The sequence below is a fragment of the Microcaecilia unicolor genome, chromosome 2, assembly GCF_901765095.1.
Source record: "Microcaecilia unicolor chromosome 2, aMicUni1.1, whole genome shotgun sequence".
NCBI classification, from domain to species: domain Eukaryota; kingdom Metazoa; phylum Chordata; class Amphibia; order Gymnophiona; family Siphonopidae; genus Microcaecilia; species Microcaecilia unicolor.
In genome coordinates, this window is record NC_044032.1 from 130995816 (window position 1) to 131023544 (window position 27729).

Genomic DNA, 27729 nt, shown 5'->3' on the forward strand with positions numbered 1-27729 from the left:
CTTTCTAGTGGAATGGTTTTTTTTTTCTTTTGGAACAAATAGTAAAAGCAATTAATGTATCTAGGCTTGTGACTTAACTACTAGTATTTTATCAGGATTACTATCCTCAATAACCTGATCTAATATATACAAAATACAAATTGTCAGGATTACTACATTTCCTTATCCTACTGATATTACCCAAAAAACTTCAAAGCTATCTCCCTAACACAGGCTGTGGTTCACATTTGCTTCTTCAGTAAGGTTGGTAACAAATCCTAAAAAGAAAAAACCCGAGCTAACAAATTTTAAATTCTATTTAATTCAACCATTTACCCCCAAACTCATCTGTTCAGAAATTTACCATATAATAATTTTTGACACAGCTTCACTGAGAGCAAGTACCCTATGGGAGACTCCATATTTACTGTTAAAAAATGCCAACCTCTTATATCTGGGAGCCTCCATTGTTGATGCAAGCAAAGAGCTGTTATACTATTGGGTGAGAGGATTTAAAAAAAGAAATTTTCAAAGGAGTGTAAACCACTCCAGTTCCTTATTGAACCCTTTGGGCTGTACCGTATCCAAAAGAAAAATAAACCACTGCTCTTTTTCTTGCAAAATACAAGTTATATTGCCTCCTCGAGGCAACTGGATATGCAAAAGCACCAAGACTGCGTGGCCTGTTGCCAATGTTAGGTCAAGGAAACCTTCTCCCATCCCAAACATTTATTGCTCAGGTGTTCTCCTACATGAGTCTTTATTTTTCTACATATGTGGCCAATATAGTTAGCTAACATGGTCACTGAATCAAATATACAACTTAAGTAGTATCACAGTTTGTTGTGGATCGTAACTTGTATATGTATCCCGTTCTTAGATGCTAAAAGTAAGTTGTCTGAAGTGCATATTTACGAAAATTACAAAGCCCAGGTGTCCAGTATATTCTGTTAGTCTGTGACTGACTTCCAAGATTGACTAGTGAGCATTTTTCCTAAATGTTTTGTGCGTCTATACTCAAAAGGTTTGGACAGATTCGTAGACGAAAAGTCCATAAACCATTATTAAGGAAGACCTGGTGAAAGTCACTGCTTTTCCCTGAGGTTATGTAGTATGGAATCATGCTACTTTTTGGGACCTGGACCGACCACTGTTGGTAACAGGATACTTTGCTAGATGGATACTTGGTCTGACCCCATACGGCAGCCCTTATGTTCTTATTTTTTTTCATGACTTAACCAGTATTTCATTCAGCGATTCATAGTGGTATGGCTGTTCACTGCTGCAGTATTTTTCTTTTCAGCTCAGTTAATTTTTTCCTCTGACTTTCATCATGACTTCAAAAGCAGTGTCCTCAAGTGCTCTTTCCCCCGATGGACCCAGTTCAGGATAGAACAGAGAATATGAGTTTAGCAATTGGCACAACTGCCACATCGGGAAAAGCTCTCCTCATAATCGCAGTGGAGTCTGTTAAACACCTTGGTCCCTAGACCAGGAACAATTGTTTGAATCCTCCTCTCTTTTCTTCCATAATCTTGACAGCTACTGTAATTGCAGCTGCCACTGCTTCCGTCCAAGCTGAAACACATAGGCTGTTAAAGAAGGGAAAATATTCAGGAAAGTCCAATCATACTACCCAGAAGCCAAATACTTCACAAAATAAACAGGAAACATCCAAGTCTAATTCTAAATCAGATTTTAAAAATAACTCTCCTTCTTCAACCTCACACCAGAAACAGGCAAATAAGTGCATCTATAACACTTAGAATAAAGAAAAGCAAAACCACTGAAATTTCCTCCAGTCATGATGTGTCCTGTAAATGTTTTTGTTTCCCTATCCTCCTTTTGTGTTTTATTACTATAATTATAATCATTTCTTACTATTGCAGTAATGACTTCTTATGTATTATTGTAACCTAGGTCTTCTTTTTGTTATTATTTGCCTCTTTGTTTTAGTTTTTAGTTCTAAACCACTTTGATGTATTCTTTGATTAGTGGTATATCAAATAAAGGTGTCATATAATGAACAACTCGGCTCTCCTTTAGTTATTTATTTGTCCAAGACACTGCTACCTTATGGGTAGCAGTTAGGTCTATCGCTTCTACCTCTTATATAAGGACATAAGAATAGCCATACTGGGTCAGACCAATGGTCCATCTAGCTCAGTATCCTGTTTCCAACAGTGGGCAAGCCAGGTCACAGTTACCTGGCAGAAACCCAAATAGTGGCAACATTCCATGTTACCAATCTCAGGGCAAGTAGTAGCTTCCCCATGTCTGTCTCAGTAGCAGACTATGGACTTTTCCTCCAGGAGCTTGTCCAAACCTTTTTTAAACCCAGATACTCTAACCGCTATTACTGCATCCTCTGGCAAAGAGTTCCAGAGCTTAACTATTTGTTGAATTAAAAAATATTTCCACCTATTTATTTTAAACGTATTTCCATTCAATTTCATGGAGTGTCCCCTAGTCTTTCTACTTTTGGAATGAGTAAAAGATCGATTCACTTCTACTTGTTTTACATCACTCAGGATTTTGTAGACCTCAATCATATCTCCCCTCATCCATCTATTTCCCAAGCTGAAGAACCCTAACCTCTTTAGCCTTTCCTCATATGAGAGGAGTTCCATACCCTTTATCATTTTGGTTGCTCTTCTTTGAACATTTTCTAATTCCGCTTTATTTTTTTTTGAGATACGGCGACCAGAACTGAACACAATACTCGAGTGGAGGTCGCACCATGGAGCAATACAGAGGCATTATAGTATTTTCAGTCTTATTTACTATCCCTTTCCTAATAATTCCTAGCGTCCTGTTTGGTTCTTTTGGCCGCCACTGCACACTGAGCAGAAGATTTCAGCGTATTATCTACAATGACACCTAGATTTTTTTTTTTGGGTGCTTACCCCCAAGTTGGACCCTAGCATCAGGTATCTATGATTCAGATTATGCTTTCCAATGTGCATCACTTTGCATTTGTCCACCTTAAATTTCATCTGCCATTTGGATGCCCAGTCTTCCAATTTCCTAAGGTCTTCCTGCAGTTTTTCACAGTCCACATGTGTTTTAACAACCTTGAATAATTTTGTGTCATCTGCAGATTTAATCACCTCACTCGTTCCAACTTCCATATCATTTTTAAATATGCTAAATAACACCATTCCCAGTACTGATCCCTGTTGCACTCCACTATTCACCCTGCTCCGAGAGACATGATCATTTAACCCTACCCTCTGTTTCCTGTCCAATAACCAATTCCTTATCCACACCAGAACGTTTCCTCCTAGCCGAAGACTCTAATTTTGTAAGGAGTAAGGAGTATCTCATGAGGAACTTTGTCAAAAGCTTTCTGAAAATCTAGATACACTACATCAACCGACGCACCTTGATCCACGTTTGTTTAGATGAAGCAAATTGGTGAGGGAAGACTTCCCTTGGCTGAACCCATGCTGACTAGGGGCTAGATGCATCAACCAAACGTTAAAAAATCTAAATCGTAAAAGTGCTTAACGAATTTGAAACAACGAAGAATGCACAAAAAAAACAGCTCAGAAATGTTTGGTACAGTATTGAAAAGTACAATGTATCATACGTTCGTAATCCCCGTCGTTAATTTGCCCCTTAAGCATGCGCAGAGCAGCCAAGTGTTATGCTGGCTGCTCTGAGCATGCCACAAACGTATTAAACTTACGTAGGTTGCTTACGTCAGACTGGGGCGTGCGAGGGGGGGATCGAGACCTGCAAGCCTTTTAGCTCTCTGATCTAGCAGAAGAGTGCAGTTGAAGATAACTCTAAAAAGAACGACCCTCGTAACCCCCCCTTTTGTAACAAAAGACCTCATTGCAGCTTGTTTACAGTACTGGGAAAATTGGCTTCAGGGGATAGCAGAGAGTGTTAATTTTCAAAGCTGTGGGAGAAGGAGAGAGAGACAGGATTTTTAAGCTGCAGGGAGAAGCAGTATGTTTAGTTTTGTAGTGATGCAGGGGGAAGCGGAGAGCCACGTGTTTATGTTTGTATCTCACTTTTCTTTTTAAACATGGTGCAGGGGGCAGTGGGGAAATGACAGCTCAGACCTTAATGAAAGGTCTGAGCTCACGTAAAATTTCTGACGGTAAATGATTCGTTGCAATTGTCGGTATGGTTAGTGCATTCCGAATTGTCCACATTTCAATGGTAGTTTCTCGTTTGCATTCCGTTTTCGTTAGCTGCTAGCATCGTCGGAAAATGGCCTTTGATGCATGCTACGGTTGAAAATTTCTTCATTAAGGGTCATTAAAAGGGTCGTTAAGGTTTAGTGCATCTGGGCCTCTGTCCCATTAAACCATGTTTATTTGTGTTCCATAATTTTATTCTTTATAATAGTTTCCACTATTTTACCTGTCACTGATGTCAGGCTTACAGTTCTCTAACTTCTCTTTTACGAGACCCTGTTCCAGCAGATCCCAAGGCACATAATTTCCTACCTCTTCAGATAAATTTGAAGAGGAATATCCTTGGCCATCTGTGGAAGGCTATTCCTATCCTTATTTTTTTTTTTACAAAAAAATCTCCAAGGACCTCTCTCTCTTATTCTTCTGTATCCCCAGACAGCAAAAATGACTTTCAGGTTATCCTGAAATCCTATGGAGCACCCAAGGAGGTCATAGCATTACTAATTCACCCAATTCTCCAAGACCTGCATTTGGACATTCCCAATCTCAGGGCACTCCACCTCCAGACAAATGGAATTAAAGTATACAATACTCATATTTCCAGATCATAGCAATCATCAGTTACCACATCAATCCATGTTTTATAAAGCTGTGATAAAGAGGGTTAAATCTTCCAGACCTCAGGTAAATGCTCCACCCAGTAAAAATCTCAAAATGTTGGCTACCACAGGTGCCTTATCATGAAGATATCATATTAACTGCAAATTCTCCATTATCATGCATTGTTGCCAAAGACCTTTCTTCCAGTCTATCCCAAGACCAGCTATGTGTAGACTTGCAGAAATCTACTTATCTCATAGTAAACATAGTAGATGACGGCAGAAAAAGACCTGCACGGTCCATCCAGTCTGCCCAAGAAGATAAATTCATATGTGCTACTTTTTTATTTGTACTGTCCTCTTCAGTGCACAGACTGTATAAGTCTGGCCAGCCCTATCCCCGCCTCCCAACCACCAGCTCTGGCACAGACCCTATCAGTCTGCCCAGCACTATCCCCGCCTCCCACCACCAGCTCAGGCACAGACCGTATAAGTCTGCCCAGCACTATCCCTGCCTCCCACCACCGGCTGTGGCACAGACCGTATAAGTCTGCCCAGCACTATCCCTGCCGCCCAACCACCAGCCCAGGCACAGACCATATAAGTCTGCCCAGCACTAGCCCCGCCTCCCAACCACCAGCTCTGCCACCCATTCTAGGCTAAGCTCATAAAATTAACTTATGACACCTATTAAACAGCAGTCTCAAAAAGATGGAAAAAGGAATCTATCACCGTAACAATACTAAATCCCTAAGATCCCTATAAAAATATTAATGAAAGCCTCTCAATAAATCTTAAAGAATTAGTTTGATATAAGGGAAAAGACCTCAGTGGCTCTTATGGTTCCAAATAAGGAGCGCACGGAAGAACCTCACAACCATAACACCAAAAACCTTTAATTTTGTATGTAAACTTGTGACATAGTCAAATTCTCAGTGCAAAACCACAGTTACTTTACAATATCATACATATAAAAATACCCAAATAGTCATGAACACTTACCTTATGAAACAAATCCAATGCTCTTAAGCTCAACCGACACATCCGTTTCGCTGACTAAGGCTTCATGGGGAGCAAGCCATCACAGTATATATAAGCTGGACAGCAGCCAGAACAGTGTCTCCTGCAATTGAAGCTAAGCATACAGCATGAACTTTGCGTTTAAGAGAAGATCTCCATGATTATCTAATAGATGCTCCAATTCTTAGCAGCAGTGTTTTTGGAAACAAGGATAGAGACACAGCATCTCAACTAAAAGATGACAGTTCCATAAAGAAAGAGTTTTCTGTTTCAAATGATACCTCCACACATTACAGTCATAACAACAATCTCACAGTAGGAGACCATACTGCTACCAATATTTCCAACAATTCTAGCCCAGAAGACAGGAGATTACCACCACAACATCAGGCCACACAATCTTTCATGCAGCATCAGTGCCCAAGGAAACATAAGCAACAGGCCTCCACATCAACTTCTGCTACGAAGTCTGCCCCTAGTTTTTTACTTTCCTTCAATAGGGGACAGAGGCGAGAGGTTGAAAGAGGCATGGCATTCAGTCACATCAGTTGGGTCCTCAACATAGTTCAAAGCAGTTACAGATTGAACGTCTCCCAACAACCAATGATTATAGTTGATATTACACCATTAAAATTTCCACCAGAGTGCCTTGCTTTACAATAAAATGATAGAAGTACCAAATCTTCAGAAAGGTCAAGCTTCTTCCTCATCCAAATGAAGATAGGAGGCCTGAGGACATGTCCTTTGGTCAGGTGGTACTCGCAAATCTGTTTGCAATTAAAACAAGCAAACAAACAAACAAAAAAAACCCCAACAACAACAAAGGGGCCTCAGCTTTGGACTCGCCAACAAGTGTGCCTGTATTGCCCTGCTTATCTATGGAGAACATATAAAAGAAAAAAAGAAATGGCTAAGCCCTACCTCAATATATATTGTAGCATACACAAATCAAAGGCGGGAGAGCAAATTGACTCAACATAGATGTATTCAAAAAATGTGTATGAATGTATATGTATATGTATATGTATATGTATGGGGTGTCTCATACAGTCACTAAGACACTTGTATGTGTCTGGCTTTGATAGAACCAATGTATGCGTGACAAAATGTAATCATAGACTACCCCCAACCACCTGTGGTGCACACGATTTGCTTGCTGTGTAATTCTTTGTGTACAACTCAAAATAAATGTGCCTTAGTATCTCATTGTGATCAAAACACTTTTTTTGTAATTTTTACATGCGCGCTCACGGGGTTCTGAGTCTTTTTCTTAAAAACATTTTTTATATACTGTTGTAGTCAATCAGAACAATATAGTTGGGACAAGTATGTATATAACTTATCTCAATCTTTTCTAGAAGCTGCGGGTTACTGTGTTTCTTTCATTCCAACGGTGGATGTATTCCTCGCGCTTCTCTTCTTAATCAGATCTCCGAAGTCAATGCCCACCCGACAGGAGCCTGTTTCGCTATTGTTAGCTTTGTCAAGGGCGATAGGCATATGTCTGTTTGAAATACGGAGAACATAAGCTTAATGTACACATCTATTGATCAACATTGTATATATTACATACCGTATAAATTTGTAGCGTTTGGACTCACTTTATCAATGCTCAGTATAGGCAGGATCTGATGAAAAAATGGCGCTGGCGTTCAACTTTTAAATGTTCAAAGCTCCGCCTACGAGTCATGACGTATAAGGCGGCTGAGCACACTAATTCTTAAAGGAAACAGTTCCATTGTAAAGAAGTATTAAGTCCAAAAGGTTCTAATGTGTTAAGGCGGTATATCCATCGTGTCTCTCTTTGTAGAAGTAGCCTGTCAATATTACCGCCTCGGGTATTGGGAATAATGTGATCAATAACCATACATTTTAAAGATTCATTTGAATGTTGATTACTGATACAATGTTGTACTAATGGAGCGCCCATAATGTTAGCTGCTATACGTGATCTGTGTTCTACCATGCGTGCATTTAAAGATCTTTTAGATTTACCGATATATATTTTGTCGCATGGACACATAATGTAATATATGATGTGTGTTGTGCGACACGTAGTTTGATGTTGTAGTTGGTAAGATGTGCCATTGTGATAAAATTGGGCGGACTCAATAGTTAAAGGGCATGTCTTACAGCCCGTTTTATTGCATTTGGAGTGGCTGCCTTGCTGGCTGTTGAGAGCTGAACCCACTGTGGACAGATCTGCTGGACTTAAGATTTCACTTAGGTTGCGAGAACGTGAAAAAGATCATACACGGTGAGGCTCCAGGATATATGTCAGACCTCATCGACCTGCCAACCAGGAATTCTACCAGCTCATCACGAACTTTCCTGAATCTCCACTACCCAAGCTGTAAGGGACTGAAATATAAATTAACATATTCATCCAGTTTCTCTTACATATGCACGCAAATTTGGAATACATTACCAAAATCCATAAAAATAACACACGACACAGTGACCTTCCGTAAACTTTTGAAAACTTATTTATTTAAGAAAGCATACAATAACAACTTATCCTAAATGCAGATTAACAAAACGCAACTATACAACATGTATTTTCTATATCTCAATTGTTTTTGCTAATTATCTTGATTTCCAGTCTAATGATCCTAATTGTTCAAGCTATTTTTGTCATGAATGAAGTTTTAACCTATTACCTTTAGTTCTTATCATAGGACGAACTTTCCTCCTGTAACCTAACTTAATCTGTCCCTCTACCTCAACTATGTATTTCTCCTATCCGGAACTGGTAATCACCACTTACGGAACTATGTAAGCCACATTGAGCCTGCAAATAGGTGGGAAAATGTGGGATACAAATGTTATAAATAAATAAAACTCGAGACCTTTCATCATCATAGCATTAAATGCTTTAGGATAGACTGTCTCGGACAGGCTAATGCCGCACAGCCAAGAACATCCGTGCAGCTGAGCTGCATTTTTCTTTCTTTTTATTTTAAAACTTTATTACTCTGGAAGAAGGTTCTAGGTGCACTGGCTCAATTGTGTGACACCACCAGAAAGTGCTACTGCATTCCCCTGCTGTCTTTGCAGAACTCTTGTTACAGGTAAGCAATTCCACATTTAAAGCCACCACACAACTCTTCTCCTTAAGTATCTACCACAAAAATGCTTAGTGTGCTTTTAAAAACTACCATCCAATCCTTCAGCAGCTAGAACAGTCTTTTAGATTTTAGGACCACAATTCTACTCCTACAAAACATTTCTGTAGGACTGCTAGATATACACATCGTATATTATATGTATTTGTAGAATCCTTTCTTTGTAGAACTTATACTAGTTAGAAATTTCAAGTTTCTTTGTTTCTTGATATATCACCAAAAGTAGGAAGTGAACTACTATATATATATATATATATATATATATATATATATATATATATATATAAGGGAACAGAACACGAAATGACTAGCAGAGTTAGAAGAAAGGGGAAAGAACCAAAGTCCAGCAGGCCTAGTGTCCCAACCGACAGGCTCCCCACCAACAGGCCGCACGACAAGGCCCAGTGTCATGTGATAAGCCCATATAGTTGTCTTTAAACAATTAGTTTTAAGAGCCTTTTTAAATGAGAATGTTTTCGACATAATTCTAAAAGGAGACTATTAGGGCTAGAAACAGAAAGCATTGTTTTCCAAAAAGTGATGAGTAATACCAACTGAAGTGGTGGTACAACAAGAAGGTGGTAATCCGATGAGCATAAGACCCGGGGAGGGGAATATGGTAACAAATATTTCAGCAGAATAGGGGGGTTGCCTAGAAATAAGAGTTTTGTGAATTAGAACATACAGGACAAATACTTGAAGAATTTCATTTCAATCAGGAGAAATGGGAGTTTAGAGTAGAAAGCAGCCTCAAAAAGATGGGTTTTTAGACTGGATTTCAGTAGGGAGAAACGGAGCATTACACACTGACTCAATGAAAGTAAAAAAAGTTTGGAGCTAAGAAGAGAATTTGCATAGATAAGTGACTTGTCTAATGAGTTCTTGAGGAGGGTGTAGTGAGAGAGATGAGAAGGGACGTAATGAAGTGGCGCAGAATGAATGCACTTGCAGTTGAGTAAGAGAAGCTTTGGCTGCATATGGAAGTTGATTGGGGGCTTGAGCAGAGGGGTTATAAAAGGAGTACACTGCTGAAAGATAAGTTGTGTAGCTGAATTTTAAATTATAATAGAGCTAGTTCAATGGGAAACCTGTGAAGCTGCAGCAGTCTAAGTGGGAGGTGATAAGAGTGCAGATAAGGGCATTGATAGTTTGTTCAGAAAGAAACTGCACCTGTTAACAGTGGGTGTGTGTGGAGAATGAGAGAAGTTGAAGACTCCAAGGTAATGAGTTTAGGACTGTAAGGTCAAGTGTTAGCTACAGAAACAGAGGCAAGAAAAGTGTTTCTTCATCTCATTTAGTGTTCCCTCAGTCTCACGACATCTTCTATATATGGTCTCTGGTGAGTCAGCACAGATCATCACTGCTTCATTTCTGTCCTGGACTACATTAGACACACATGCTTCTTACCTCCACATAACTTGTCCTTAATACCAGGTAAGCAGCATGCATGCTGCAGAAGACAACATCCAAAGCATCCTCAGAACACCAGTTGCATATGACATTCTCATTCCAGTAAACCAGGCAGTTTCTCCTCTTTCCTGCCCACGAGACTGCAAGTATCTCCTAAGAATGGAAGCTAATAGGTAGCTCAGTGTTTTCAGCTTCTGTCCTTCTGCATGGGTAATAACTTGATAACATATCAGCCTGTGATATATTTCTCTTTTTCTTGAGACATGAAAAGGATGAGGGGTAGGGATGGAATGAAAAGGAGTAGGAGCAGGAAGAACATTCCCCAGACTAATATAGCTATTCTTTCTTCAAAATGTAAATGTGTTTACCATCAGATGGTTACAGAATGCACAGGAGACTACCGGGAATCTGTTAGAATTACTCTCAGATCTCTCACTAGGGTTCAAGTTGGTTTGGGAGTGGGCAGGCATAGTAGATATGGAGTGTCTGTGAGTACCACTCTTACTTCAATGTATGTTTTTGTTTTTTATACCCCGTGCTTTCCCACTCATGGCAGGCTCAATGCGACTTAGGTACTTACTTGTACCTGGGGCAATGGAGGGTTAAGTGACTTGCCCAGAGTCACAAGGAGCTGCCTGTGCCTGAAGTGGGAATCAAACTCAGTTCCTCAGTTCCCCAGGACCAGAGTCCACCACCCTAACCACTAGGCCACTCCTCCACCTGCTCAAAAACTGTGATTTTTTTTTCTCTTTTTCTGAAGAGACATGAAAAGGATGAGGGGTAGGGATATAAGGAAAAGGAATAGGAGCAGCAAGAACATTCCCCAGACTAATATAGCTATTCTTTCTTCAAAATGTAAATATGTTTACCATCAGGTGGTTACAGAATGCACAGGAGACTACCGGGAATCTGTCAGAATTACTCTCAGATCTCTCACTAGGGTTCAAGTTGGTTTGGGAGTGGGCAGGCATAGTAGATATGGAGTGTCTGTGAGTACCACTCTTATTTCAATGTATAAATCACCTGCTCAAAACTGGTACCCCAGGCAATTTGCAGTACACATACACAGCCTAAATATTTTTGTGAAGAGCCTGCCAAATATTTGAAAAGTCAAATTTACATATATGTTTATCCGTGCTAATGCTGACCTAAACATAATGCCTCCCGAATTTGGCAGAATTGATGCCTATAAGTTAGCGAATGTCTTAAGTTAGATTTTGACTCAAAATTATTCACAAGGGAAATAGTACAGATATTTGGAAAGAGAGGTATATCGTTAAAAGTTAATCCACTTAAGTTCTAAATGTAGTTTGAGGACATGTACCTTGCGTGCATTTCACTACTTTTCAAAAGATTGATTCTTGGTTATGAAAGATGTATAGTACCACAGGTACACTAGCAAAATCAAGGTCCATTGTGAGATCTTGGAAACAGTTTTTGGTTGAACAAGAAATATTTGAATCATGATGAAATCTTTTTAATAAAAGCCTACAGCAATGTTAACTTGTGTATTTTCTTCCACTCTTCCTTAGGCACATGTGCAAAAGAACAGAAGAGGGTTTGGTTTGCTGATGGCATTTTGCCTAATGGTGAAGTTGCAGACACGACAAAATTGTCATCAGGAGGCAAACGATCCTCACCAGGTTTCAGCCCAGTGAGCCCAGCCAACCCGGAGTGTCAAATGGTATGGACATGGTGTGCAAGGGGGTAGCAAAAGGAGTTTGGGCATCTGATTGCTCTCTTTTAGTTTTCACTAGCATTGTCAACCATGCTAATGTTAAACCTGGACTCTAGTAATATTAGCATTAGACATAGCTCTCTGATCAAAAGCATTTATACAGGTAGTAGCAATACTGACCACATAAGGGTTTTGTTTGGGGTTTTTTTTTTAATTTCAGGCCACTTGGATGGATTTGAATATCTTTCAAATTTTTGTTTTCATTCACCAAATCCTCTTTGGTCAAGCCCCATCAAATATGACTAATCTTATTGAATTACCCCCTCATAATGCTGTTTCATCATCTAGAGAATATCTTGTCTTACGTTTCCCTATCTGTAAGAATGTGATATATATAAAGCAATTCACTCTGCTAATTTCTCCTATCAAGTCACCAAAATTTGGAATTCTCTTCCTAAATCAATCAAGTTTACAGATGTTTACGTAACTTTTAGAAATCTTCTAAAAACACATTTCTTCAGTCTGGCCTTTCTGAATACAAAGAACTCTATTAGAATTTTACCCATACCCTTTTCTTTAGTCTCGTTTCCCATCTAGCCCTGCCTAATTATGCTCTCACCTATCCACCCTTAATTATTTGTTTGTCCTTGAGGTAGTGTAAATGTCTTGTTACTTACTGCACTTGTATTAATTTGCTTCTTGAAGTTATTGTAATTTGTGTTCTATTCTGTACATTATTATGTTTTATTCACTTTATTGTTTGTTTGTAAGACACATTGAACTTGAACCTATTTCGGGCTAATGTGGGGTATAAATGTCATGAATAAATAAATAAGTTTTGACGCACAAATTATATGGCCAAAATTATCCAACTGAAAGTGGGCAAGATATGGGGCATTCATGGGGCTGTGTCACTGAGGGCGTCTTTTACTAAGGCGCGCTCACGTTTTTAGCGCATGCTAAAATTGTGGGCGCACTAAACATTAGCGACGCCCAAAGGAATGCATTGACTTCTCTAACGTTTAGCGCACTCACAGTTTTAGCGCGCGCTAAAAATGTGAGTGTGCCTTAGTAAAAGATGCTTTGAGATAGATATATAAGGCCTGATATTCAGCACTATTTAACCAGCCTGGAACAGCTCCTGGCCAGTTAAATGGCGCTTAGCTGGCTAAGCGCTAATATTCAGTGTGAGATAGCCGGTTATCTCCACGGAATATTTGTATTTAGTGGCTAGTTGCGTGACTTAGCTGACTAAGCACGAATATTCAGCACTAAACCAGCTAATTTGAGTGGTTAAAATAGGCCGTTTAAATAGCAGGCCTATCTTTAACCACTGTTAACCTAACCAGCTAGTGCTGAATATTCATTTATCAGGTTAAGTTGCTGCAGCCCAAACTGAAACTGAATATTCAATGCCAGTCACTGGTTATGGCCCAGCATTGAATATCCGGGATCAGCGGTAGCAGTGGCAGATAGCCATACTGCCTGCTGCCGGCTGAATATCGGAGGGATAATTTATGTATCCAAGTGTCAATATTCAACCTCTAAATATCTAAATTCAATGTCTAGATGGATGCACAAACAGCAGGTTTCAACTTGAAATATCTAATTTGGACATTCCAAATAATTTGGGTATATTCAGTGGAGTTGCCTAATCAAATAGTGTAGCTGGGTATATATATATATAATCTGAAGTGGTCTAAGTTAAGACTTTTCAAATTATGTATTGCCCTGTGTTTTTGCATTGGATTTCTTGAACTTAACAAGATCAGTATAGAAGCACTTGTTTCTGTAAAAGAACTGGAATTCATGAGTTCAATTCTAATTTTTTTTTAATCAAGACAAATTTTTAAGTGATTAAGAGTGACATTATGTTTTTACCTAACTGTAATAGTTTCTAAGAGGTCGTTTGAAGGTAGGATGCAACATGCACTCTTTGCCGTTTATGGAACTTCTTCAAACATTTTATGAAAGGTTTTATAAATGCTATGCTCACAGATAGCATAAGTAAGTTGAGGAACTAGCTTTCAGGAAAAAGCCTTTTTCAAGGAATAGTCAGGAATACGCAATACATTTTATTAATAACAGAAAAAAAATGAGTAATAAACGAATGGTGTAATAACAGCAAGAGTGAACCTTGAGTATTAAAAAAAAGAAAGATTTATCGATAAGAGATTCTTATCTCACTTAGAGGGGTAATTATTAAGGTGTAGTAAAAGTCAGGCTTTTATTGCACCTTAATTTCCAATGGGAATAACTAGTCTGTGGTATCTCAGTATCATGGTTTAGTCACTCCCGCTTTACAAGAATAATGCTGCTTGTGATCAATCTTGTAAGCAGCTTTATTTTTTCATCCCTAGACCATCGGGCCACAAAGTTATGGGCCAATGCTCCTGGGCCACTTCTTAAAGGAGCTGGACTAAGGAGCAGCTGGGGAGTTGGGAAATGAGGGGGTCATTGGGGGTGGAGTTTGATTTGGAGGTTTAGTACGCACACAAAAAATAGGGGAGGAGACTTTGGAGGGGAGGAAGTATTTCAGCCGAAGAGCATTAGGCCGCTACTTTGTGGCACAGTGCTCCTAGGACGGAAAAATACGGCCAGTTTTTTGCTGGCCATATTTTTCCAGGAATAATGTGGCTTGAGGTGTTCACCACAAGCCATGTTATTCAGTTTACATAGTAATGAGCTGTTTTGCCTGCTTTTTATCTCATTACTATGTATCCCACAGTACCTAATATTAATGTGCATTATGGTAAATTAATGCATGTTATTTGTCGTTTAACACGCATTAAGGGGTAAACAAAATATGTATTAGGGCCATAATGCACCTCAACTATAACCCTTAATAGTTTGAGTTTATATCATCTTGACAGTTCAACTTCTTGTCTGATAATAAATATCATTACATACCCTGAATACTCCTTACTTCAGTACTTTCACATATACTGACTGTTTTTGGTGTTTTGGCTCATGCTAAAATTAATGCCTATCAAAGCATAAGAGATCTTTTTTTTTAATTCGGGCCGCTTGGATGGATTTGAATATCTTTCAAATTATGCATTTTCATTCACCAAATCCTGTTTGGTCAAGCCCCATCATATATAACTAATCTTCAATAAAGCACTCAAAACTCCCCAATGTAAACAGAGGCAGCATGTCTTGGGAGAATCTATATGTCTGCTTGGTAAAAGAAGTCTGTACTAAACAAAGCAGCTGATATAAACTTACAAGTGAGATAAATTTCTCTTGGTTCTGGGTATTCCTGATTTATCAGTCGATTTATAATATTCAGAATTCATTCCTTTTATTATACCCTTTGTCTATTGGAATCTTTGACAAATTTGTAAGACTAATATAGGGGACTTTACTAATAGCAATTGGAAGTTTTCAGTCATGTGATCTCTGAGCCTGCTTCTTCCTGGCAGCAGTTCTTCCCACTACAGTATTCTACTGGGCTTAGCAACTCCTTTGGAGGTGTTTTCAAACTAAGGAGGGAAAAAGATCTGTTGTAGAACAGTGTGCTGGGAGCATGACTGACTCTGTATTGGCTTGCAGTGTACTCGGGCTCTCTTTGATCACCATTCTTCGCTGATGGACCATTGTTTTGGCATTTGCATAGTACCTTAAATCGGAGAGCTACAATGAGTCCCTGCTACAGAAAGCCTACAATCTAGGTGGTTATCTGAGGCTACCAGGATCTAAAATTGCTGGCCAGAAGTCACAAAGAATGTTAGAACAAGAGTTGAACCCAGATCTCCTAATTCCCAGTTCATGATCCAAATCATTAGGCCACACCAGATCTCTGCAGGTGCCATTTTAAAATCTGAGAAACCTTAGAACTGTGAGTAAGTTTTCATGTGAACACAATTTTTTGACCATCCTGGGTTGCACTTTGTAGGAGATGAAGTAAGAGGAGGCCATTTTATAGGCATGCTGGTAATTCATTTTGGGGATCTCCTCAGCATATGAGTTGCTCCTTGTTTAAAGTAGAAGCCCTCAGTGAGCCTTCTCGCTCTCTCTCGTACTCATAATCTTGGGACAGACTTGGGAGTATTTGTTTCTGCCAAACCCAGGTGTTGTGAATATCCCTGGGCACGGGACCATATGAATTACATCCTCATCAAGGGGTTGAAGAATTCATGGTGTACCTCCCACACACTGTTTTCTTAGGGAAAAGTACCCTGGCCAAAAAAAGGGGGGGAGAGATGCTGCAGATTTCACAGGAATTCTGAAACTGGATTCTTCTGCTTGAAGTGTAATGACAAGTATTAAACTGAGAAGAACCTAGAGAGTCTCTGGCCTTCGATGAGACAGAAGAATGAGGGAAGAAGATGAAGGTTCAAGAAAGAAGGAAAGCCAGGAGTCCAAATCAGTGAGAAGGAAGAAAGGGACTTATCAGGGGGTCGATAAATGACAGCTACTTGGAGAGGTAGAGGAGTGAATAGATGGGTGGAGTGGACTTCAAAGGAAGAAAAGCAGTGAGACTGAGGTGGAAGAAGAGGTTGAAATCTACAAGAGGATGAGAATAGTAGCTTGACACCACCTCCACTGCCAACCGGGCAAGGAGTATGGGAGAAAAGGTAACCTCCATGACACAGGAGTCTTCAGGGCAAAGCCAAGTCTCAGGGCATTCCACAGAGCACATGAGAAAGGCAAAGAAGGAGGGGAGAGGAGCGGAACAGAAATTAGATTGGAGACATCATGGTGTGACCTGCACGATTAGGATGAGAGCTGATGTGGAGGATTAGGATTGATATCTGGAGCAAGAGAGTACGGAGAAGAGTAGGAGAGGCATCATGACAGCGATGAAGGCGAGATGTACTCAGAATGGAGATGGTTGAATGAAAGGAAGGAAATGTTGAAGGTTGAGAGCTGAGAAGAAGTGAGAAGAGAAAAAGGGATGGTGAAATGATTGAGAGCTGAGAAGAAGTGAGAAGAGAAAAAGGGATGGTGAAATGATGAAAGAGAAAATACAAAGTGCACAGAGAAAATGTTTGGCACGTGGCACCTGGAGCAAAAGCCCTGGGTGGATCAAGGTGGACCTGGGAGTCACCCCGGAGAAGGCTGTGAAGATATGCAGATAGACTGCAAGTCGTCCACAGCACCTGGAAGCCAGCTGGTGGAAGCGCTAGGTACCTGGAGTGAAGGTCCTTGGTGGATCGGGGTAGACTTGGGAGTCACCCCGGAGAAGCCAATCTTCTCTGGAGCTTCTTTACAAGCTCAAAAATCCTCAAGGTGGAGGAATATGCCAAATATGCATTTCACCTTGCTTCTACCAACAGAAGACACACACACAAGAATATATTCCAGCTTTCTAATCACCATAGTCCAAGGTTTTGAACTCATTCTGAATATAGAAAGACTGAACAAATCTCTGTAGGTTGAGCACTTCAGAATGGAATATCTCGGAATCTCTGATTCAGGTAATCAGACTAAAGCTTCTTTACTTCTTGGATCTGGATGGTGCTACCTGCACATTTCATTAGCCCAGCGTTACCAGAATTATATTGGATTCAACTTAGAAAAACAGCTTTATCACTACAGGGCTCTCCCTTTTGGTTCCAGCCTCTGCCTTCAGAATGTGTACAAAACTTTTGATATTCCTTGTATGTGAACTGGGGTGCAATTTCCATGTTTCTATATCCAGCAGCATCCCAGGATTTAGTCTTAAAATGTCTTTGCTTTGTTGAAAGAACATGAATTTACTGGACCCTTCCCAGAATTTATCTGTTTTAGAAGTGAGATTCTATGATAGTTTAGGACTACCCAAGGACAACTTTTTAGCAACTTGGAAGTGTATTATGAGAATCTTGAAGTTATGGTCTCAACAACAGAGTGTCCTTTGGACTTAGCAGCATTGGCTGAATTATAAATGGCCTGCTCCTACAATAGACCTAGGTTTTAGTTGTTCCTAAATTATGAGATCAGGGAATCTGTCCAGACTCTATCTAAATCAGGCTTCTAAAACGAGACTTCAATGAATATGCATGAGATAACTGAACTATCAGTATATGCAAATTTATCTCATGCATATTCATTGTGGATATTCTGAAAGCCAGACTAGCTTGGGGTCCCTAAGACAGTATTGAGAAGCCCTGGTCTAGACAGTCAGAGACCCTAGTATTCCAGAAAAGGTTGAAATCACCTCAATTGGGGAGTCTTAGGGGTGGAGAACCACAATATTCTGTCCTGTTACAAAATTCCTGGACCTGAACATCATGGAGATTAGAGCTGTTTTTTTAGCCTCGACCGTCTTCTGATCAGATCAGTCAGTGACAGTGTTGTTGCCTTAATGAAGAAGGTGTGACACAAGAAGTTCCAGTATGATCCATTAATTATCCAAACTTTTAGTATTTGAGACTAATGGCCTAGAAGAAGATCTACTCTGGCAAATAATTGTGGAATACTTGAGGGCCAAAATTGCTTTTACCAATAAGAATATCTGTACCATCTGGTGAAATTTTGCTCTCTGGTACAAAGGCAGATACATTGGGGAAGTCAGCACCTCAACAAGTCAGAAATCTCTTTGGAGCTAGGACTCATATATATCTGTACAGTGCTACATATTTATATTGGTGCTATTGAAATGATTAGTATTAATAATTTTGTATTTGTTTCAGTTCTTAGACTTAAACATGATTATGTATAAACAAAGGTTGCTTATCTGCTATTTCTAATATCCAAGATTTGATGATACCTTGCTGACTTTTTTCAGATGTGAGGTTTTTCAGATCAAGAATAGTCCAAAGACCCCACCCTCTGGTCTATGTTACATGGTCTTATCAAGCTATTGTTATGTTTTTGAATCTTTGGATTTACCTTTTGTTCCTGTTTAGATCTAAGATGGTATTTTTATTAACAGCTTGCTTAGCTAGAAATGTGGGCACATTGGAAGCAATATACTCCATTTTCCATTTCTGTAACTCTGGGCAATGTTCTGATGAGAACTATTTCAAGTTATATTCCTAAGGTTAGTTGCTCTTTTTACTTAAGTTTATTTTGCTTCCTTTTGAATGAATTTGAAGTATACTAAAGAGGTTAAATTTCACAGTTTGAATCTTGAGAGTACTGAAATGTGGTTTAAGACCATAGCCTTCAGAAGTCAGGACAGTTGTTCTTTCTGTTTCTCATTGCTAAAAATTAGTTCTAAACCAGTTATCACTTGATAGATTCCTTTTGTTCTATTGTCCTTTTTAAAACAGCCCTTGGTATTTCCGCGTTTCCTGAGAGTACTGTCAGTAAAGCTAAATCTGCCTCTGATGCAGATAAAGTATACACCTTAGCGGAAGGAATATATAAGGCAATGATGTGGGGTTCCAGTCATGCTTTCAAAAACCCATGGAGTGTCAGAATGTCCTGTGTACCTAGAAGGATTTCTAAATGTCACTTTTTGGTGGAGCTTAGTATGTCTTATTGCTAAATATGAATCTGTTGCTGCTGAAAAACTGGATTTTGTTTTGAATAACAGACGTCACGTGGTTCTCTCTAGACACCTTTCTACAGGATTTGTAAGACTACCAATTGTAGTACCTTCAACCTAATTGTGTATTGGTTTATCTTCTGTTTTAATAGCTCTGTTATTATCTTGCTATTCTGTTTTGTTCTTTGTTTTGGCTGTTTGGATTGTAAAGTTTGAGAACAATCCAATAAAACTATTTGAACTGAAAAAACCTCAGTGACCCCTGTAAAATACTATCATGGACTCTGATGTTTTAGTTTAAGCATGTGCCAGAGAGAAGTGTTTAGACTGGGGCAGGAAGGAATATTGTTGAAGAAGGGCCCAGATGCTTCATGATAGTACAACTTCCAGTGTGTAGCTAGTCTGTAAATTTCACTGAGCAGCAGTAACAAACAGATCCCGATTGGTACTGGAATAAAAAAAACATGTTGATTCATAATGTATGAAAAAAGAAAAGCAGAGAACATGACAACAGAAAGACCATATAGCCCATCCAAATGAGCAGTCCAGTCTCACCTATTCCCATCAGGGCCTGTCTGAGGCATGGGTGACAGGGGTGGCCGCAAAGGGCCTCACACTTCCGGGGGCCTTGCGACCCCAGCATTGGTAGACTTCCCTCAGCCTTGGAAACCCCCCGCTCCTCTCTTTACTGCAGTGTTCTGATCTCCAGGCTCAGCCTGGCTTTATCTTGGAGTTGGTGTGCCATGCAGCAACCAGCAGTTTTCCTCACTCAAGTCCCAGCCAATTAGGAGCGCCCTTTTAGGCACTAGACAGGCTCCTAACCAATCACAGCTGCACTTCTAGCTCAGCCACGTGAAAAAAAAAACTGTGGCTGAGTTCAGAAAAGTGTAGGCATCTGTGACTGTGATTGACTAAACGCTGGAACCGATCCAGTCAGGGCTGAGTGCTCAGCCGAGCTGCTCCCATCAGACAGGGCTGCTTCCTTCCTCTGCCATGTGATCCAGTCACAGCCTCAGCCCAGCTGCTCTCAGGCCCCCACTACCTTCGGGCTTCTTTTTATGTTTTATTCATTTTTATTGATGGTAAAAAACAGATAATATCAGGTAAACTAGATTGTACAATGAATACAATGCCATGCATAATTGACAAATACAAATAATCAGTACCATCAACACATTTTCTCCTTTTTTTTCCCTCCCCCCCCCCCCCCCCCCCCCCCCCCATACTAGCTCACTCTCCGTCTCTTCCTCGGGCTTCTTTTTATATTTATTTTTATTTACATTTCACTCATTCTATGTAATGTTGTTTTCCACTTTTATCTCCTTTTAACCAATTTCCTACACAGCCTCCGCCAACAAACACCTCATCTCTTCCCCTCTGACAGTATGGGCCCACTGATTCAAGCAGATTTAGGTATCCACAAAAAAGTAACCCTTTGACAACCACTCTTCAATTTCACTTAATTCTTGCACCACTGGTAACACCCCTTTCCTCATAGAATTCCTAGCTTTTTTATTATTATTATTATTTGAATCTATAAAAATGTACGATTGAATTTTTTTTTTAAAGCTGTACTTAGCTTCTAATAGACATTATATAGGGCTGGAAAAATGCAGGGCACAAGATCACCAAAAAGGCTACCATTTGGGATTGCTAAAGGAAGACGATCTTGCTTTATTTTAGCTTAATTTATTTAATTTGATATACCGCCCTTCTAGGTAGAAACCAAATCAAAGTGGTTTACATAAATGGTGTAGCCCAGAAGTTCTCAACATGTGGTACATGTACCCCAAGGGGTACACAAGACATTAGCAGTAGGTACACGGTGCTACTACAGCACACACCCAAGTAATATGCATTACCAGACTGTTAGCATCAGGGCCTTGCTTACCCAGAGCCAAGTGCCACATCTCTCCCTCCTTTGTTCGGATGTGCTGAGGGCAGGTGGAATGTGAGAGGTAAAGCGAAAGAGGTCAAAATGTCTCAGAACAGATGGGATGTAAGAGAGAGAGAGAAAGGGATAGACTGGCTGAGGGCAGGTGGGATGTGCCACATGCATGATTATCTCCCAGTTAGCGAGAAGTTATATGTGTGTGCTCGATGCAAAGAGCTCCTAGCTCTCAGAGAATGAGTCCCTTTTTTTGAGGCTAGAATAACAGACTTGGAGAAGCTGAGGGAGACAGAGAGGTATATATAGAAGACCTAAAGGGAAGTTGTAGAGAAGTCCCATCTCCATTCTGGCAGCCTCTGTGCTGCCTTGGAAGGGGGAGGTCTCTTAAAAAGAGAGCATCACCCTGGTGAAGTACGAAGAAATCCTGTAACCAGGACCTGTCCACCAGGGGATGCAGTATCTTCTTTCACCAAAGATGTGTCTCCAGGAGCTTCTGCCCAGGAGGAAAGGGTTAGGATAGCTGTTGTAGTTGGTGATTCAATCATTAGGCATGTATATGGCTGGTGGACGTGTGGATCTCCTGTCTGGTGCGAAGGTGGTGGAAATCACTCCTCACCTAGATAGAATTTTAGATAGTGCTAGGAAGGAGCTAACTGTCTTGGTACATGTGGGTACCAATGACATAGAAAAATTTGGGAGGGAGTTTTTGGAAGCCAAATTTAGGCTGAAATCTAGATCCTCCAGGGTAGCATTTTCAGAAATGCTTCCCATTCCATGTACAGAACCCAAGAGTCAGGTAGAGCTGTGAAGTTTCAGTGCGTGGTTGAGACAATGGCACGGGGATGAGAGATTTAGATTTGTTAGGAACTGAGGAACATTCTGAGAAAGGAGGAGCCTGTTCTGAAAGGATGGACTCCACCTTAACCATGATGGAACTAGGCTGCTGGCACTAATATTTAAAAAGGAGATAAAGCAGCTTTTAAACTAAAAGGACAGCTTTTAAACTAAAAGGAGGGAGGGGAAATCTGACAGTCACCCAGGAGCATATGGTTCTGTGTGGAGTATCCTTGAAGGATAGTATTGAAACAGGATCTTTAGGGAATTCCAATAGATTGGTGGACGGAGACAATCAATGGGACACTGTGTTATCAGGGTACAAATTATATCGCAGTGATAGAGTGGATCATATTGGAAGGGGTTGTGCTATATGTTAAACAGGGAATTGAGTCAAACTGTGTCATGGTCTGTATGCCAGTTGCAGTGACCTGTATTTATTATATATGTTGCTAACTTAGTTAACAGTTTAACAATAAAATGTCCTTTTTAAAATCTCTGCTGATTAGAGCTCAGGGGTACTCAGTTGAAATTTGTTCAACATAGTGGGTATTTGGCTTGGAGAATTTGAGAAACATGGTCTAGCTCATAGCCCATCTTTGATAATATCCAACATAAAATTAACGAAATATATTCCAAGCAACATATAATTAACATACCACATGTAATAACCTGGATTGCTTGAGTCTAATCGTGAACCCAAGAATCCTTTCTTAAAATGTTCCATTCTTAAAATATAACCAGTAGGAGTGGAGCTGTTTAAAATTAACCACAGAAGGAGAGACTGAATGAGAGAGAAGCGATGGTGGGAGACAGGCCTGGGGTTAGACCAGAAGAAGTTGAAACATAAAGCAGAATGAAAATAGATAAAATCAAGGATAAACTAACATGACATTTATATAATATCAAAAAAATCTTTATAAACATATTTTGAAACCTTGTTCTTAAACATGTTGGATGCTGTCAAGGTTTTCTTTAAAAAAAAAAAGAGAGAGAAATTTACATCCTTAGATATGTACATTGGAGGAAGTAAAATCCATACATTTATAGGCATTTTCATCACTTTTCAATGTTACCTTATTGAAAATTACCCAAGCTTCATCAGATTCTGGTCATTTTTAATAAAGTAAATTGAAGGACTATGTGAAGCCATGTATATATTTTTTTCTGCACAGGGCATCTAGGTAGGAATTGGGACATTCAAGTTGAGATTTTCACAGATGGCTTGCTATGCACTGAGCGTTTTGTAAAATGTTTAAGGATGTGGAAAATGTATAGACTGCAGCAGGTCCAGCCATTTTACAAAGGACCTTGTGCATTGTCAAAAATTGCTTTCTCTTTTCTTGCATTTCCATGCAAATATCAGGAAAAAAAGCAAACCTTCCCTCTAAAAAAGTCTTTTCTTGCTTCCAAAAATAAGGTCTCATACCCGGTCTTTGTCTGGTTCTAGCACAAGGTTACTAGGAGAGTAGATCTTATGCTTTCCTTCCCATCTGTTATCCCAATGTTATTTCTTCTGAAAGAAGTACACCCAGAAAGCTGGTGGCAAAGCTTGAAATCCCCAACGCTTGAGTTCCACAGGTGCTACACTTTTTGATCCAAGAAAGTAGACAGATCGCAAAGTTTTCAAATTTCTCCATCTTATTGGCCAAGCTAGCCATACCATGACCAGATGATGCTCCCTTGGCCTAAATATCCACAAATTCATGAGGAGGATTTTCTAATTTCCTTTGCATTTTAAAACTTCTTGCCTCCTGGGTTACCAACTGAGACTTTATAGTCTTGCAAGGAAACATCCATATCTTGTTTATTTACTAAAAAAAAGTCTCTCCAAATGAGCTTCAGCCTCCCAGGTGGAATCAAGAGTGACACTAGCTGGCTTTACTAATGGAGCCAAAATGGAGACGCTGACCTGCACCAAAAAGGGGACAGCCCTTTGTTCTATCTTCTGTGATTGTCTCTCACCTTTACTTGCAGATTCCAAAAGTTGTTCCAGGACATTAACTGCAATTTGAGATAGTAGTTCTACTGCTCCCTTGTTTCCCCCCTTGGCAGTCCTGCTAACTTCAAAGTCTCTATCTGAGCCCTTAAGTGATCCCTCATTCAACACCTGCAGCACCTGCGGAAGCTCCAGTGTCAGCTTTGGTATATCGATAACTCAAGTTTCACCAGCCTGCCTAGATCAGGGGCTTAGTGACATGTTGAGCTCCGGCAAGGCTGCCTCACTTCCAGCACTGGATCTGGAGGAAATAGGAGCTGCTCAGACCACAAATTTCTCAATCGATGAAGCCAGAACCAGAGAGGACTCTGAAGGAAAAGTCCTTGTTGTCCCTTTACGCTTCACCATTTTAAGGGTAAAACTTTTTCAACCAGCAAAGCGGCATATGGGAAATAGAGTCCAGATTCAAGTCAGAGCTCCTGGCAGCATGTCTGTCTAGGACACTACCAACTTCAGTTAACGGTTGTTATTTGAAGACAACAGTTCCATGGTTACACAAACCCACTTATCTCTCCTCAAGATGAGTTTTTTTTTTTTGCCCCGGAAACTGAAAGAAGTCTCAGGACTGCTATAGAGTGGGAGCTGCCACACATGTGCAATGAAGGATCTTTGCCTTTTATGAAATCTCTGAAAGTCTGTTCAGCTCTGACTGCAGTCTTGTGGCTCACTTTTATAACTTGTAAACTGCACTCTTTGGTAACCAGCTTCTGACAGTTACTAAAATGCTGCCTAACAGCATTTACCAGATTTGAGGAGCAGGTGTATAGTAATTTGCCTTTGCTTCTAAATATTCTTTATCAATGAGTCTTGTAGTAGCAGAGAGAAGAGGGAATCTGAACACTGACTTACCTTATGCATACTCTGATTAAAAAGCTTGTCCTCTTAAGTGCCCTTTAACAGCAGCATGTGAATCTCTGAGATCTCCCATTTCTCATGTACCATCAGATCTGTTCTCTGGGCACCCTGTCACATGGCTTTTCAAGATCAACAAGCACTGTAGGTTCTTCCTCTTGTCTGTACTTCTCCTCCAGCAACATATTCAATGTGAAAATCACATCTGTGGTCAACTTTCCTTAACAGACAGCAACAGATCTTTACTAGATTCATTATCTTCCTCTTTATAGTTCTTTCCCACAGCTTATTGTGTGATTCATCAGTAGTATTCCTCTGTAATGATTACAAACATGCACATCTTTTTATTTTCTTGGAAGAGTGGGTTAACATTTTCCTCCCACTTATTTGGCATTCATCCTTTTTCCAGATCGTTTAGTACAGTGTTGTTAATATTTTCAGTCTCATTTCTTTGGTCTCCTTGAATACCTTGATCTGGGCCTGTGGCTTTTCTGTTCATTGTCATTATAGTCTCTGCTGCATCTTCCTTGCTTATTTCTTTAACATCCATATTGTTTTCTGAAGCCCTTGAGCCCTCTAGGTACAGAGAAAGTACCTGCATGTAATGTGTAAAGCACTGTGTACATCTAGTAGAGCTATAGACATGATTAGTAGTAGATCACTTGGCCTTCATTTACCTTGATGAGTTTCATATGTCCCAAATATCTACCTTTTCTAGTTGCCACTGCTTATTTTCTCTCCTCCCCTACCATGCAACTTGTTATAATTCACCATATGCCATCAACTGGGCTGTTCCTGCTGCTCTTCTTGCCTATGTATTTGCTGTCATGTATTTATCCAAGTATTCCGTCACTTTGCTTTAAACTTGATTTTCTTTTGTTCTCTTGTTGCATTTTGAACATCTTCATTCTACACCATATCTCCTTGCCTTGACTAATGCTTTTGCAGAAACCCAGGGTACCTTTGACCACTGTTATTTTTCTTCTTGCAGTCATACTCAACATTTCATTTTCTTGGGTACACCTTTCCAGTTCTTATAGTCTTTGCCACTTGCTCACTGAACTTTCTCTTCTGCCCTTGAGATGCCATCACTTTCGTTTCCTCAATTTTGCCTTATTCCTTTTAGATTAGTCTTACAACCTACTACCAGTGAGGCTTTCACCCAGTATCGGAATTGCATTTTAAACTGTTCATGAGCTGTCTTATGAAGATATAGCCTTGTGTGGTTCTGTGTGTTTCACTAGATGTGTATTTTGTACTTCATTCATACCTTAAACATCTTTACAAAAACTTTTACTAGACTTACACCTGAGGGAGAACCGTAGAAAGGGACAAATAGAACTTAATCATTAAACAAAAGGAGCCTCAATGGTCCAGAGAAAGCCGTAGACTTTTCAAACAACCCTTAATGGACTATCGTCACTGGCTTCAACTGAAACACAGAAAAACAGCAGTGAAAAAACTTCCAAAGGAGAAAAAAAAACACTGTATCAAAAACTGTTTTCAGTAAATGTTCGTGTTTTGGATTTGAATCTCTTTACTGCTACTATGATGAGCTAAGTACTGTTTTTCCAATAACGTGTTGTCAGAATGTTTTTTCAGCAATATATATATTTTTTCCTGTATGACTGCAGTTGTGAGAGTACATAGTTTTGGGACAGTGATATTTTAGAACATTTACTGAAAACATTTTTTGATACAGTGATTTTTCTCCTTCAGGAGTTTTATCACTGTTGTTTTTCCGTGTTTCAGTTGAAGTCAGTGATGATAGTCCATTAAGGGTTGCTTGAAAAATCTACAACTTTCCCTGGACCATTGAGGTTTCTTTTGTTTAATGATTAAGTATTTGTCCCTTTCTATGGTTCTCCCTCAGGTGTAAGTCTAGCAAAAGTTGTTTTTTTAAAAATGTTTTAGGGCCCCGTTTACTAAGCCGCGTTATAGGCGCGTTAACATTTTTAATGCGCGTTAACTGTGTACACGCCTACAATATCCCTATAGGCGCCTACATGTTTAGCGCACACGCTAATTGTAGGCGCATTAAAAATGCTAACGCGCTTTAGTAAAGAGGGCCCTTAGTTTTGACCTTTTGCTTTATCCAATTTTGATTTGTCCATAGTAGAACTTCATTCATACCTATATCTGTCTTTTCATTCATACCTACACATGTCTTTTTCAATATGTCCATCTGTTTTTAGATGTACTCCCACAATTCTGATGTCACTTTTTTCCATTCAGATACAATAGAGCAACGTAGTGAAGGCAGTTGGCTTGGCAGAGTTTAAAAAGGGGTTGGACAGTTTCCTAAAGGACAAGTCCATAGACCGCTACTAAATGGACTTGGGAAAAATCCACAATTTCGGGAATAACATGTATAAAATGTTTGTACGTTTGGGTAGCTTGCCAGGTGCCCTTGACCTGGATTGGCCGCTGTCGGGGACAGGATGCTGGGCTCGATGGACCTTTGGTCTTTTCCCAGTATGGCATTACTTATGTACTTCAAGAGATTTAAAAACCCAGTTTTAGACTCTGAAAGCACATGCATCTCTTCATAACCCTATTGAACTCACTCGGGCTATATAGTTTCTAAATTAACACTAGAATGCAGATCCTAGTATTCTTTTAGGGGAAGAAGAGCCCTGACTCAGTTGGAATTTACCTATGCTACTATGGGCCTGCATTAGCAACTGTCTAGGTTATTTTGTCTTTTTTTTTTTTTGTCCTCCCTTCTCAATGACGCTTTTCTGCTAAGGTCTACAGACTGTAGCTCCCTC

The 27729-nt window shown here is 39.8% G+C and overlaps 1 protein-coding gene across 1 annotated transcript in view; it reads left to right on the forward strand.

The window, feature by feature from the left end:
- Positions 1-27729, forward strand: part of ZFYVE16 (zinc finger FYVE-type containing 16) — a 258233-nt gene that overhangs the window by 106247 nt on the left and 124257 nt on the right. Inside the window, 1 exon segment of the mRNA XM_030193331.1 lies at positions 11817-11968. Coding sequence (XP_030049191.1) covers positions 11817-11968 — 152 coding nt within the window.